This window comes from Peromyscus eremicus, chromosome 16_21 (assembly GCF_949786415.1).
Source record: "Peromyscus eremicus chromosome 16_21, PerEre_H2_v1, whole genome shotgun sequence".
NCBI classification, from domain to species: domain Eukaryota; kingdom Metazoa; phylum Chordata; class Mammalia; order Rodentia; family Cricetidae; genus Peromyscus; species Peromyscus eremicus.
In genome coordinates this window covers 22,246,828-22,263,242 of record NC_081432.1, presented here as the reverse complement: position 1 = coordinate 22,263,242, position 16,415 = coordinate 22,246,828, and the positions used below count along the sequence as shown (strand labels likewise).

General features: G+C 41.3%; 1 protein-coding gene across 7 annotated transcripts in view; it reads left to right on the top strand.

Moving 5' to 3' along the window:
- Window positions 1-16,415, top strand: part of Ctnna3 (catenin alpha 3) — a 1,349,586-nt gene that overhangs the window by 61,954 nt on the left and 1,271,217 nt on the right. For all 7 annotated transcript variants that reach the window (XR_009383445.1, XR_009383447.1, XM_059281472.1 and 4 more), the window contains exon 4: window positions 1,309-1,428. Coding sequence is in view for 5 of the 7 variants with exons in the window: in XM_059281472.1 (XP_059137455.1) it covers window positions 1,309-1,428 (120 nt within the window). In the remaining 2 variants the exon portion in view is untranslated. The remainder of the gene's footprint in view (window positions 1-1,308; window positions 1,429-16,415) is intronic.

Here is a 16,415-nt window from a genome sequence, read left to right as displayed (position 1 = left end):
TAATTTGTTGTCCTTCTATGGAAGCATTTCAATTTTCTCTTCACTGTAGTTGAAGTTTTCCTGTGTCTACCTGGCTCCTGCCGCTGCTCAGACCCAAGTAAACACACAGAGACTTATAAACTGTATGGCTGTGGCAGGCTTCTTGCTGTCTAGTTCCTATATCTTAAATTAACCCATTTCTATTAATCTATAAGTTGCCACGTGGCTTGTGGCTTACCGGTACTTTTACATCTTGCTTCCTCTGTATCTGGCTGGCAACTCCTGACTCAGCCTTCCTGTTCCCAGAAATTCCCTCTGTCTCTCTGTCCCACCTATACTTCCTGCCTGGCTACTGGCCAATCAGAACTTTATTTATTAACCAATCAGAGCAACACATTCACAGCATACAGAGCAATATCCACAGCACTTCACCTTGGATTGAGATAAGCATGTTGCCTTTATGAAATGGAGGACATGATTCAGTAGAAAGCCATTTTAATAGGACTTACTCCTTGGAGTTTAATACACCAAGGATCCAATCACATCTTTGGGAACTTAATTATAACCTATAAAATCTTATTATCCTGTCTCATGACATCACATGGGACTGGGCATCACATGGGACTGGATATCACAGCTCTATACTTTGATCAGGTGTGGGCTTCTGTAACGATCTCCATCTGATACAAGGAGAAGTTTCCTTGATGAGGGTTGGGGACTACACTTATCTGTGTGTGTAAGGACAATTATTTAGAATGTAATTAGGGATCATGTTGGCTTAGTAAAGTGGTAGTGAAGCTTGCCAATTGGCTAGGCTGGCTGGCCATCGGGCTTGGGTGATTGTCCTGACTATGTTCTCCAGTGTTGGGATTACAGACATGAACAGCCACACCTGGCTTTTCCATAGATGGTGGGGATTCAAACTCAGGTTCTCAAGCTTGCATAGTAAGCACTTTCCTGACTGAAACATCTCCCAGCCCTAAGAACTGTATAATGTTTCTTTGTTAGACTTAAAATTATACATTAAGTTTCATTTTTTTTCAGGGCATCCTAAAGCATGAAAGTTCTTTTGCTCTGAATGACATATGCTCTTTTTGTTAGAATGAGGATCGAATGGACTTCTCATTCATATGTAATATTGGTTGCACACATACAGTTTTCACCTCTTCATAATCGCCACTAATCAGTCCACTGAAAGATAATTAGCCAGCATTTGTTGCCTCTGAATTATGGCGGGTAAAACTGAAGCACATTATTGACTCTGTTAGCGAGCTGGGAATTTGAAAAAAATTTGTCACTATTATAATCTGCTTTTCTCTTCATTTTCAGTTCCAAAGAACATTTGAGTCTCTCAAAAATGTTTCCAACAAATCTGACCTCCAGAAGACCTACCAGAAGCTTGGGAAGGAGCTGGAAACCCTGGATTATTTAGCCTTTAAACGTCAGCAGGTAGGATTCGGGGCTCTCCTCTGGTGGAGAAGGTGAACAATTCAGGCTTCCTGCTGTCCCACCTGTCAGAGGTGCAGGCAGGTCGGGGAGACTTATTTTCTAATGATTGGGGCAGAAATAGCTTGTGCTGATCTCTCTGTGTTCATCTGGCTACCCACAGTGTTCAGTGTGGTCCTGGCTCTTAGATGGGTACTTAGGGGTTTCTGCACATGTCCATTTATTTCTTCCAAAGAGGATTCCTGCTGCCTTGTGAAGGTCTGACTACCCTTTGGTAATGACGTCTCAGCAGCACAAAGGGAACTTCTATGGTGGCTTGGCCACATGGATTTTGGATTTGGCAGAGTATATCCAAGGGGGAATCAAAAACCCACCCTAAGACCAGGAAAAAAGGGTGGATGAACATACAGAGTGAGGAAAAAGCGTCTGAAATTTTCAACAATAGAAATTGACCTTCAGCTTTGTGGTTTATTTTATTTTATTTATTTTTTTCTTATGTTTGAAGACGAGTAAAACCTTGTTAAATGTGGAACGTTAAAGGGAAATATTCCTAACAAATATTACATGCCTTTTGGCCCACTTGCATAGTCTCAAGATAATCCCAGAGACGAATCAAACCTTTGCAAGTTTGCTGTTAGAACTGGTACTGTCCACACCCAGGATTCACAATGATACATGCCACGTGTGGCGGTGACAGGCACTGCGGCAGAGGCTGGCCGTTCTCTTCAGGCTGAGTCGGCTGAAGTTTCTGTGTGGCCGCTAGGTGTCAGGGTCGTCAAGCTTTTATTTTGCTGCCAGGCTTATTTGGGTTAGAGCCGACCATTCGCCATTCAAATTAGGTTGCCTGAAAACTGAGAACACGTTCAGTGATAGCTGGTGTCTAGAGTCACGGCAAAAAGGATGGCCCGGCATTTAAGAATCTTCTGCGTTAGCGTGTCTGTCAGAGAGCGTGATTACCTCACTGTTGCCTGATTCACAAGTTTGGGGCCCTTTGTGTGTGTGAGTTTTCAAAGCGGTATTTTTGTTAAACCGCATTAAGTCCGTACGGTACGGCTTAGAAACATTAGCCCAAGAAGAGAATTGGATTGTGTTCTGGGTTCTTGCTCTGTCATAGACGTAAAACAGTTTCTCTTCAAAACTGGGCATTTAACCTTTGTGTGGCCTTATTTCTGTAAGAGTTCTATTTGTTTTAGAGGGTGTTCTGGACTAGGGCCGATGGATTATCTTGACACAGACTTCACACAGAAACAGAACATGCTGCTCAGTTAAGTGGGTGTTAGCAGACATAATACGGGATGTCAGCGTTACTGAGAGCTGCCACAGTGGATTCCCCGACGCTGCTGCTCAGCAATCACACCATGGACCACCGCTCTGGACTATACGGCCTCCGGTCCAGTTCTGCTTCCAAGATCACATTTTACCATCAGGGGGTATTTGAATTGGCAGGCAGTAGTCACTACCGTCTTGACCGGGCCCTCCTCATTAGCACATTTCCGGTGATTGGATTCTTCCATTAGCTAATTGAGGTGCTTCAGGCCAAGGGGAGAGCTCTGAGAGGATGATCCGGAGGACAGCTGTGTGAGGAGAGGAGACAAGGACCACGGGGAGTGCCCACCAGTGTGTGCGTGTCATATACGCTCCTGTCTAAGCCATCGCTCTGTGACACATAGTAGGACTAGAGCGTTTATGAAGGAAGTCACTACATGTCACGGCAGTACAGTAGACTCAGTTCTATCAGTGCCATTTGTAGGTTGAGAACGCCAAAGAGTTCTGTGACCCTCCTAAGATGGTTACGCAGAGGCAAGAAGCTGGATTGCAGGCCCAAGTCAGCCTGACTCCAGACCTGGAGTCAGCATTGCCTGGCCGGGCAGACCTTAAAGGGCCAAGGAATCAGCTGCTCTTTGATTTGGGTGGGATTTGTCCTTATCTTCCATCCTGTTCCTTTAAAGCTCCAAAAAAAAAATCTATTAAGCACACAGTGAAAAGTACTTTTTTTGTTCTTTTACGTCTTACTGGGAAAGATTCAGATCTCTGTAAAATTGCTAATTCAGCAAGACAACTTCCTTGATATAAAGGCTGGATTCTTCATGCAGAGACTTCGTGGAGACCGATTTTCTGATCCCATGGTACTCACTGGTCTTTGTTGTAGCAGAGTGCAGGCTGCCGGAGGGCAGGACCTGTGGCTGCCTCCACTAACGTACCCTTCCGTTCTCGTGGTATCTGACCATGGCAGTATTCACAAGGTATTACTGCTGCCATTGTTGCCATCAGCAAAGAAACATGCCCACAGTCTCGGCCTTAGCCTGTGGGCCACTAAAACTAACGTGCTTTGTCTTCCTTTTAAATGCAGTTAGCCCTTACTTTCTTGTGTACAAATGCTAGCAGATTCCCTTTTGCCCAATTTTACGTATTCTAATTGATTTCTTTTCTGTATCCACCTTGGGAAAAAAAGAAAATAATAATATCACCCAAGCTCTTAAGTTATGATTGTCCAGTTAACCAATTCATTAAACTTTCTTTGATTTTCTGTGAAATATTTGTGTATATTAATTCTCTTGTATATATATCTTTCATAGAGATTTGATTATAAATATACATGTCTTTAGAAAATTCAAATGCCATAGGTTTATTTTACTTGAACACAATGACTATATTTTAATATCTTTGTTGGAGAGATTTCTTTAGGTAGACCCTTGCTGTACTTCACTTTGTTTCTTTTAAAAATATTTTAAAAAAATTATAGAGAGAGGAAGGGAGAGAGAGAGAGAGAAAGAGAGAGATTGAATATATTTACGCATATACGTTCTATGGTATGGATGTGAGGACAGAGGACAACTTGTGGGAATCGGGTCTCTCCTGTCACCATGCGGGTTCCTGGGATATGGTTTGCATCAAGAGCCTTTACCTGCTGAGCCATCTCACTGGCCATGCCATTTCCTTGGAACTCATCTCTTTTGAAAAGTTATTGCATGCTGCGTCCTAAACACGAGTGGGCTTTTGTTGTTCTCTCCTGAGGAACGAATGCTTACGCTTGAGTTAGATCAGAAGAATCAGAAGAGTAACACTGGAGTAGCATTGGTGGAAAAGGATGAGAGAGCTTGTGGTAGATGAGGGGCCGGCACACCAAGATGAAGGAAGCAGATGAGAAAGCAACATGAGCCTGAAGATTTGGAGGCTCCTTTCTTGCTATCTGGGACAAAATCCGGTCATCTACCTGCTTAGATCTCATCCTGTAAGTCGGTGCTACACAGGCATGGTGACAGCAAGTACCAGCTGCTGCATAGACCCCAGACACATGTATTACTCTGAGCAGTTATAAATCAAGACATTTTCTTGGGGCCTTGGTTTTTATGAATAAAATAAGGTTTGCTAATCTAGGCTGAAATTTAATTCCTTCCTCTCTTCTACCCTTAATGCTTACAATAGCTTTATAAAACACTTCTCATTTCCACAGGCTCCCAAGACCTTTGTTACAAATTAAAGTTGACATTATCGAGTTGGGCGCTAGGTGGGCTGAGACACATTTGTATGTCGACGTGAATGTGTTTGAAATTAGAACACTTTCCTTCAGATGCATGCCCAGGTTGGAACACACCACGCCCCCTTGATTCTTGTCTCCCTGATCATGCCTGTTATTCTTGCCTTCTGACCTTGACACAAGGTTTATATAACTTGGTATTTAGACTATCTAGCCCCTTTCGGTTTACGTATTTAACGACTAATCATTCTTTAAAGCTACACCGGAGCATTGCCTTCCTCGGGGCACCTGCTCCAATGTCCTCTGGTCAATATGTAACCTTCATTCTTAGCTTTTGCCTGTGATAATGCAAGTAGCTCAGTGGATCATCCCGACTTACAGTGTTTACACTGCCTTAGCCACTAGACTTCCTTCGTTTAAAACACAGGGAAAACAGCACCAGACTTGAGCCTGTTTTGAGAAAATATGATGAGGTGTAAAGACAGTCCTTTAATGTTTATAAACAGCTCCTAGCAGCATCTAACACATCTAGTATTAATAGCTAACACGATGTTGTTTAGTGTTAACCTCATAAACCCATTCCTTAAATGGCTTATAATTTCCATAGGGACGTTTCTCCATTTACATACTTTTGCACCACACATAGAGTCTAGCGTTGTTCTAAAAATATAGTATGGAATGATTTTGGATGTATGTAGTCTGATGGCTGGTGACTAGGGTCACATAAAGAAAGTAATCTCTCTCAAGAAGGGAGTTGCGGCAGGGCTGGGGAGATGGGTCAGCTGGTCAAATGCTTCCTGGATAGGTATGAGGACCTGAATTCAACCCTACAGCCCCGTGCTAAGGGGTGTGTCTTTATTGCCAGTGCTTGGGGAGTAGAGACAGGAGGATCCCTGGGCTTGCCAGCCAGTCAGTTTAACCAATTCGGTGACCTTCAGGTTAGCAAGAGTTCCTCCTTCAACACAGTTAGGTAGAGAGCGATGGAGGAAGACATGCAACATGGACCTCTGGCTTCTAAATGCACACACACACACACACACACACACACACACACACACACACACACAGTAGGAGGGGAGATGGCAATATTTGGTTCCAATATGCCTTCACAGCAATGTCTCTTGATGGACAGAGCAATTAAAGCTCTCAGTGTTTGTGCTAATAATTCCTTAGGAGATTAGGGTTTTAGACCCAATATTCCACCTGAATTTCAGTTTGTGTAATAGTGATGTCCTATGTGTCCAAATGTCCTTCTAGGTGGTACGCTCAGCATAAAATGATTCTTTCTTAGTGATGATGCTCAGGAATGAACAAGTGCTTTTTTTCTTTTACTAAACTTCAACCCTTTTCGGATAATTGGAAGACCAGAAGGAACATAATATTCAGTAGAACTGAATTTAAATTAAAGTCTTATCAATGAAGCAAATTAGAAACAAATTGCATGAAATTTACTTTGTAAAAATGCCTTCAGCTCTTAGTATTTCTGAGTTGCTTGTAGTTCCTTGTCTAGGCTTGGCCCTGAAATGATATTCATATAAGTAACAGTACACAGACTAAGCAGGTTGTAGTTATATATTTAGGCATATCTATGTAAATAAATAAATAAATAAATAAATAAATAAATAAATAAATAAATGTAACAACAGTTAAAGAAAAAGAAGCCATGAATTTGAGAGAGAGCAAGGGGATTACATGGGTGGGGGGTGGGGTTGGAGGCAGGAAAGAGAAGTGGGAAATGATGTAATTATATTTTAATTAAAAATTAAAAAATAAATAAAAAACCAAAAGAAATGCTTTCAGGTTAGTTAAGAGCTTAAAATTAAAAAGTAAAATCCTTTTGCCCTTTCAATAATAACCACCTGAATAGGAGTAGAAGACAGTATACAGTAAGAACTAGTGTCAGCAAGAGAGAACTTCTGTACACTTGAGGTAAGAATGTAAACTCACAGCAATTGTGGAAACAGTATGGGAGTTCCTTAAAATAATCCAGTAATAATCAACATCAGGCCAGCTTACCATTAATCTGTTAGTGGAAAAAGTAAGGAATTGGCTTTAACTTACAGGCCCAGGAAAGGACTTTCTAAACAGGACCCAGGTAGCACAGCCATTAAACTTTTGCAGTGGTGGGATGTTCTAAGCATGATACTGGGAGAGAAGAATCATCAACAGTCTTACTTAGGTGTGAACACCATTAGCTACAGTAACAACTGGCCTGGCAAGATATGCCTGCTGATGCATTAGTGGTATGGATGTTATGAGAGTAACCAATCGCTTTCTGATAAATTTAAGGCCTGCTCCATAAGATGGAACTGGGACCTAGGTCACAGGTCCAAGGAAAGAACCTAATACTATTACCCTGCTAAATGGATGTAATAATAAATTGCCCTCTAAGTGCTTGTCTTTATACTCAAAGACTATAGAATCTCTCAACCCTCATCAGAGAAGCTTCTTTTTGAAGTAGGTGGTGATTAATACAGAGACCCAAAACTGATCAGTGTGTAGAGAATAAGAGAGCATACAGTGCTCAGCTCTAAATGAGATGCCTGTATCATACCCCTCTTTTCTATGCTCAGGACTCAGCGCAGATGCAAGGCAGGTAACTGTAAGAGCCAGAGGTAGTGGATAGCTGCACATCATTTGCTGGATATGATAGGGCCTCTGGACACAAACTCAGAGTGGCTGTGGATGAATGCACAAGCCTTGCACAAGATCAAACCAGATGAAATCCCACCATAGATGGGGGAGGGGGTCATGAAATCTCACCCCTCACTGAGAAGCTGTTGGTAATTTATGGTGGAGAGTCTATTTTCTTCAGGAATGTGGTTCTTGAGAGACTACCTATGCTCCAGTAGATAGTTACACACACACACACACACACACACACACACACACACACACACAGAGAAAGAGAGAGAGAGAGAGAGAGAGAGAGAGAGAGAGAGAGAGAGAGAGAGAGAGAAAACCCTAAGTAAACTCAATGGGCCTAAATACAGTGCAGGATATTGGGAGGTGAAATTGGTAGAAGGGATGGAGAGGAGTCTGAGGGGATGGGGAGGAGTCAGAGGAGATGGAGAGGAGTCTGAGGGGATGGGGAGGAGTCTGAGGGGATGGGGAGGAGTCAGAGGGGATGGGGAAGAATTGGAGGGGATGGGGTTTAAACTTTATCAAGACACAGATGCATGTCTGAAATTCTCAAACAATAAAAACATGACTAGTAAGCAGAAAATATAGGAAATAAATTCAAAATTTTAAATATAAAAACTAATAACAGAACTACCATGTGACCCAGGAATTCCACTTCCGGGTATACATCCAAAGGAAATAAACCCAGAGTCTTGAAGAGACAGTTCCACTCCTGTGTTCACTGAAGCACTGTTCACAGCAACCAAGATGCAGAAACAACCTAAGTGTCACCAATGATGGATGGATAAAGAAAAAGTGGCATGTCATAAGAGGAAGCTAGATTCAAGTCTGTCTGTCTGTCTCTCTGTCTCTTTGTGTGTAAGTCATGAAAGTAGACAGAGACCATGGAAGGAGAGGGAGAGATTTTAAGAAGCTGCAGAGCATAGAACACACACAACATGAAAACAGAAGGGGTCAGCAAGAGAGGTGGGAAGGGGGCAGGTAAGGGAAATGGGAAATAGGATGAAGACAGACAAAGCGTAATAACACATGTGTATGAGAGTGCTCTATAGAAACCCGTGTTTTGTCTAACTTAAAAAATAATAGAAAGAAAACGTGGTATACAGACCCAAAATAGAATATTCTTTATCCTTGAAGAAGGAGATCTTTCTGTTTCTAATAATATGAATGAACTGGAAGAACTTTAAGGGAAATAATGCAAGAAAGAGGAAGAGAAATAATGTGTTATTTTATTTATGTGTGGAATCTAAGCAAGTCAGATTTACGGAAGCAAAAAGTGGAGAGTGGGAGCTGGGGTTAAGGAAATAACAGAACAAGGGTTGTTAGTCAAAAGGGTTGTTAGTCAAAAGATACAAACTTTCAGCTTTAATATGAATAGATTCCAGGAGTCTGGGTGGTGCTTGTCATATTAATCTGATTATAGTAATCAGTATATATTTATTTAATAAGTGCATTATATAAATATGTCAGGTGTAGTTCTCACAATCGTCCTTTAGAACACTTTGAACACACAAATAAAAACTAAAAAGGAAAAAATTCCAGATGGGTGGTGACTAACCACAAAGAAAATCACCCTAGGCTAACCCTTGAGTTTAGAGAACTCTGAGGATATAAGACTACAGAAGCCCAGGCTTGTTGTAATCATAAAGAAAAGAGGAAGATGACAGAGTCCAGCCACATTATGATATATGGAAAGAAAGGAGTCACGTGCCACTGACCTGGGGGTTGCCCAAAGAACATGTAAGGTAGAACAAGCCCCCATCTGAGATTTTATGAAAGTGGAGGCTGTACACATTTTATCAAAGACTGAATCCGTGGCTGATATGTGGAACCGAATTGTATTATAAAATAAAATAAAAAAAACTACATTAGATAGATCCAAAAAAAAAATAAGAGTACATCTAGATTTACTTAGGGGCAGTCTAAGAAAAACCTGCAGTTGGGAACTGGGAGATGGGAGGTGCTAAGCTTCTGGAAGAATCTATGAGCAGGAGATTCACATCAACGGCCGTTGTTAGATGAAATATGTTAATTGCTCAATTGGGAGAAGATCCTTCCTTTCTCATTCTGTAATGATTTCAGCTCTCTTGAAAGAATCCTGATTTAAATTCTTCCTTTTAAGCATAAGTGAGCCAAAGACTGTTACATTAAAATATTCATGTCGGTCTTAGATAGCATTCTATTTCTTATTTACCAAGTCAAGTAAAATGATTATTTGTGACACTTATAAATCTGCTTCTAAAAATCTCCAAGCATTTCAGATATCATTTAAGAATTCATTACAAGGTATTTAAAATGTTCAATTATACAGTAGCATGGTATACCAAAATTCAATCCATCCCCAACATGTTTCATTCTACTCAACACATATCTTATTGATGTGCACACTGGACAGAAGATGCCATTACTTTTATTTTTCAAATTTCTCTCCCTACAATGTGTATGTATATGGAAATAAGCATGGGAGGATCTCAAACCTCCACTTCTAGGTATATACACAAAAGATTTATGTCAGCATGTCACAGAGATACATGCATACCTGTGCTCATTCCTGTAGCATTGATAATAGTCAAGATATGGGACAAGACTAAATGTCCAGTAATAGTTGAATAGAGAGAGAAATTGTGGTATACATGCATCAGAATTTTATTCAACCATAAAGAGGAATGAAATAATGTTATCAGAAGGAAAATGTGTACACCCACATGCACACATATACACATACACACATACAAACACATACACACATACAAACACATACACACATACAAACACATACACACATACAAACACATACACACATACACACAGGCACATACACATATACACATACACACACACACATACACACACACACACACACACATATACACAGAGGGTTGCATTCATAGATTATTCTGAGTCAGCAGTTCCTGAATTTATTCATGTTTTTTAATTTCCAGCATATGGCCTTTGCCATCTGACCATTTTCACTACTTCACAAACCACAGATCTTTATAGGGTGACTCCTTTTTCTATAGCTAAAAATCTGAAGAAAATGATGAAGTTTTATGTGAGAACTCTACCCTTTACTTAAAAATGTAGGTTCTAAACGACTCTCCATCTAAAATTTGATTTCCACCTCGGTAGTTAATTCTCAGGACAAGTAGGAATCTTCTGTTAGATTAGTGAAGTAAAAACACAGACAAATATTTTAAGTCAAAGGCCTGCTGCTCTGTTTCCATCTGCTGCCCTTAGAGTTTGGTTTATTGGTGTCACTGGGATCACTTAGGGAGGCTGTTGAATGGAGCACATTCGAGCTGATTTTCATGTACCAGAAAAGATTTATTAATGTTTTTACAAGGTTGTTTGCCATGTGATAATTTGCCTTGTGGGCAGCTTACGGCTACTTTATGGTAGGGAATGTTTATTGAAATAGTTAATGCGTTGTTATGGGTTGTTTTAAAATTTACAATGCTGACAGGGATATCGGAGGTGGCCAAACATTTCGGCCTCTCTTCAGGGTGGTGGTTACTTGCGCACGTCTTTGGTGGACCAAGCCTGCAAGATTGTCGAAGAGAGCTGGCATTGAGGGAACAAAATCCCGGGAGAGTTAACGACGAGAGGATCTTGTCTATCTCTTCTGAAGCCACCTTTCCATGAGCACAGACTAGCTGTACAAGATGTTGGATTTCCTTATGCTATTTTCATACCTGTACACAGTGTACTTTTTGATCAGATTCACCTCCATACCCTGCCCTGTCTCCCCATCTCCCTCATTTTGGTTCTTCTCTTCTTCCCAAATAGTCCTCCTTCTACACATTGCTCTAAAAAAGAGCTAGATTCTGCATATGAGAAGGAACACATTTATTTGTCTTCCTGAGTCTGGCTTATTTTACCTGACACAATACCTAGCCCCATCTGTTTTATTTTTGGGAATATTTTTTTGTTCATTTTACATACCAACCACAGATTCCCCTCTCATCCCTCCTCCCGCTCCCCCTACCCTCCCCCTCCCTTGTTGCGTACCCCTTCCTCCATCCCTTCCTCCGAAAGGGTAAATCCTCCCATGGGGAATCAGCAAAGCCTGGTACATTCAGTTGAGACAGGACAAAGCCCTTCCCCCCTGGCATCAAGGGTGAGCAAGGCATCCCATCATAAATAATGGGCTCCAAAAAGCCAGCTCATGCACCAGGGATGGATCCTGATCCCACGCCAGGGGCTCCTCAAACACACCAAGCTACACAACTGTCTCCCATATGCAGAGGGTCTAGTCTGGTCGCATGCAGGCTCCACAGCTGTCGGTCTAAAGTTTGTGAGTTCCCATGAGCTTGGTTCAGCTGTCTCTGTAGATTTCCCCATCGTGATCTTGATGCCCTTTGCTCATGTAGTCCCTCTTCCTTCTCTTCGACTGAACTCCCGGAGCTTGGCCTGGTGCTTGGCTGTGGATCTCTGCATCTGCTTCCATCAGTTACTGGATGAAGGCTCTATGGTGAAGTTAGGGAATTCATCAATCTGGTTACCAGGGTAGGTCAGCTCATGGATTTGCAAAGGACTTCCGTTAGCTACTTTAAAATGATTTTTAGAAGAAGCAAGCGAACCATCAGGCCCAAGGCTTTTCTTTGATGGATGGAGACTTTGTGGTTGCTGCTGCCACTGCCGCAGCCACCTTCTCTTCCGCTAGACAAGGTCTCAACACAGCCTGGCTGGCCTGGAACTTACTGTGTATACCAGGTTGGCCTGGAACTCAGAGAGATCTGCCTGTCTGTGCCCGTGGAGTGTTGAGATTAAAGCGTGTGTCACCATCACTGATTATTTAATATTCTGATTTATTTATCTGCTCAGATTTTCTATGTCTTCATGGTTTCCTTTATATGTCTTCATGGTTCTGTTTTGGCAGATTGCATCTCTCTGGAAATTTATCCATTTCTTCTAGATTATTTAACTAATGGCATGTTGTTATTCAAAGCTATCTCTTATGAGTCTTTAACATCTGTGGAATCAGTTCTGTTTTTTTTCTCTTTCACTTCTGATTTTTTGCAATGTAGCTAAAGGTTCGTTATTTTAATTTATGTTTTAGTTCTTGTAAGTGGAGGCTCTTCTCTGTCCTGCCCCGTTCCTCTGCATCTGGCTGGCGACCCTCTGACTTTGCCCTTCTCCTTCTTCCCCTCCTTAGTTTGGTTTTTCTGTCTAACCTTATCCTGCCTGGCTATTGGCCGAACAGCTTGTTTATTAAACCAGTCACAGCGACAGATCTTCACAGTGTACAGAAGGGTCATCCCACAGCAAGTTCTAGTTTTTCATGAGAAAGGACAGGTGTCTGCACATAATATGGTTTTGTAGATCACATATTTCAACAGTTGTAGAAATTGTCTTTGGTGTACTGCCTTGCCAGAAATGAAAGAGAATAGATTGAATGTGAGAACAGCTCAGGGAGAAGAAGAAGAGGAGGAGGAGGAATAAGAAGGTAGTCTTACTTATCCCAGGATTGTCCACTCTGAGTTGGCTAAACTGATGGGACCAGTTAGTATTGACTCGGCAGCTTTTGTTCCAGAAAATCAAACTGACTCCCTTGTTTGCCGTGTGACTAATGAAAAGGATCTCAACTACATTCTTACTAAACTCATGTGTCCAGGTGTGCATCTCTCCCTGTGTGCACAATCAAAAGAGCATCACTGTGACTGTTGCTACGTTCTTGCCAGGTGAAAACGTCACTGCTACTGCCATTGCTTTGGGTGTTAATGGTAGCTCTAGGACAGTGCCTACTGTGCTACTGGCTAAATTTCAGAGGGAGAATCGGGCTTGCTTAGATGAGGCCAGAGCTTATGAAAGAAGACTTTAAACACGCACACACAGCCTTGCAGCCTTCTGTAGACAGGTTGGGAGCAGCCTTCTGTAGACTCTTTGTTGGGAGGTGATGGCCTGAGGGCTAATTTGATATGTAACAAAAAAGATCAGTTTGTTCCTTTATTTTTAAAAAGCATACTAATTTTTGGTCTCTATTATATATTTGGACAGCTTCAAGTTTGCTTCTTTAGAGGAAACTATAATCAATTTTTATATTGTATCTCATTCTCCAAATGTGATTGCTGTAGAAACATTTATTGCCCAAATACATTTAGGTAAGGAGAAATGTCACCAGCATTGTGGGTGTGTTTCACTCAGTGGTGCAGAAGAGTTTACACAGGTCTAGTCTCACTTTCATAGACTCTAGCTTTAAACAACAGCAAAAGAAATCAATGTCGTCAGTATTTTTCAGAGTCAGTATGACATCTTAGAATTTTTCTAAGTAGCTATTCTTCTATGGCCAAGCAGCATGTATTCATTGATCAAATAAACTATATCGAGTGGAATATTTTTGGTATCACTTACCATCTCAAGATGTCTTAATGCACATTGCATTTTTCTGTATATTTTTTTATGAGTCCAATTTTTCCATCTTTTTTGGACTGTAAGTATACGGAGTTAACATATGTTAATATTCTCAATATAAATACAGCCCCTAATATTATAGCATCTGGTACCATCACAGTCCAGTATTTATCATCCACTCCATTATAAAAACCTTTGTTCCAAAAGAGCTGTATGGGCCTATTAGACAGATCTGCAATTACATAGGTAATGGTCTGTAGCTGCCTCACACAGCACAGCAGATGACCTGTGGCAGGCTTTCTGAGTGCTGCAGTTCGTTGATTGGAAGTACTCAGATTCCGGGATGAAACCGTTTAGATCATTTTGAAATATTTTTTTTTTTTGTCTTTTGCTTTCAATTGTAAATCGCACATTTTAACTTGTTTCCTTAATGAAGAAGTTGTAGATTCTTACTCATCTCTTCTCTGTTTGCCTTTTTTTTTTCAACTTTTGTGTGAGAGTCATGGACAATAATTGTAATGCTGTTGACAGTTTCAGTAATGATCATGTCAGCAGCGAGGGGACAAAGATCTATACTGTCACCTTCAGCGACCTCAGGAGTTCCCCTAATCAGGTAGGGACTGTTACTTAGGCAAACTAATGCACAACTGAATTTCTAATGCAGAGTTCAGGTTTTATTAAAAAGAGAAAGATGCTCAAGAAATGTATGGAAAAAAGCACACCTCAGAGCATGGTGGATTCTCATGGACACAGTCGGAGCTTATTAAAAGGCATTCAGATTTATTATTATTATTATTTTATGTGTATGGGTGCTTTGCCTGCGTGTGTGTCTGTGCGCTATGGATGTGTGGTACCCATGGGGGCCAGGTGAGGCTGTTGGATCCTTTGTGACTGGGGACAGTTATGAGCTGCCATGAGGGTGCTGAGAATGAAACCTAGGTCCTCTGGAAGAGCAACCAGTACTCTTAACCACTGAGCCATCTCTCCAGCCCTGACACATATAGATTTTTAAATATGAGGGTTAAGGGGAAATGATCTTAGAAAAGATAGTACATACCCAAATGTGGGTGTGGGCTTCTCAAGGGAGAGTCACAGGGTCCCCACATTAGCCATGTACACCACTTTGGTGTTTCTTAGGTTACATCTCAAAAGCTTGCTAAAGAACTCTGCTCCTAAAGTGAGAAATCCACGGAGTCTGCTTAAAGGGCAAAGGAATTTATTAGGGAAGGAAAACTCACCAAACAGAACAGAGGAATTATCAAAGGATCCTGGAAGGGTGAGGCATGGTCCTATGCTGTTCTTCCCGCTGAGATCATCCCAGCATCCAAGTGCCACGAGGGAGAGCAGAGAGTGGCCCACGTGGTCTGTGGTCTTAAGGGTACCCCTGAGCCACACCCCAGGGGCAGGTACTTCAAGGTCACAGGTATGCAGGACAGTTACCTGCTACATCTCTAGGGGCAGGTACTTCAGGGTTATAGACAGAACATCTATCCACTACAAGCTCCGTTCTCTCTCTTTTGATAAATAACTTTATAAGGCAGCTCTGGAGATGGCGTGAATGGAGCTATAATCTGACAAGGTAAAAACTCGAGCCATGGGGGCTGCATGAGGAATTTGGTATAAGTGGGGTTCCTGGTGAGATTCCTAAGACAGTGCAGGTTTGTAACCTGGGAAGGAGAAAGGCCCTGAGCACTTGCTAATTGTGCGGGATCTTCCTCTGAGCTAGTGAGAGTCTTGACCCATACTCCCCGGTGAGGACCTTCCCCTTCTCAGGTCCTTATCATGTCCCCTGTCGCCTACATCACACGTGAATTTGGAGAAATTAAATATAGGAGGTAATTCACCAGCTTTTCCAAGTCTCCTTTTACTGCCCTCTCCTCCATCCTCCTTCCCTCCCCTTTCTTCTCTTCTTTCCTTTCCGTTCCTCTTGTAGTGCTGGTGGTTAAAGTGGCCTTGTTCATGCTAGGTAAGTGCTCCGCCGCAGCGGTCCCCAGGAGTGTCACACCGTGACATACTCAGGAGCATGCACCAAGCTCCTAGAGGAGACTGGGAAAACCAGTGATGGCACTGAAGAACATGGGCAATTGGTTTTTTTTTTTTTTTAAAGTTAAGTCGATTATATAGTTCATTATTTTTAAAATGAATTTTGGCATTAAAGCATTCATTTAGAGAGTTATTAAATGGAAAATAGTAATTCCACTTCAGAATAATAAAAAAGTAGTTGAGGTAGATATATAGCACATGGAGCATGAATTATATATTGTCTTGAACTGCTCTGAAAATAAGGGTATATTAGAAGAATTATAGACACTGAAAATTATATATACATATATATCTTATGATTATTAATGAAAACTATGGTCAGCATTCTTATTTGCTTATTGTGAACTTATTAAAAAATGATGTAATTAGGTCAGGGCTAAGAGTTCCTTGTATCTTTTCTTTCCTCTTTATTTTATTTTCTTTATTTTTGTTTGTTTTTCTCAATACAGGATTTCTCTGTGTTGCCCTGGCTGTC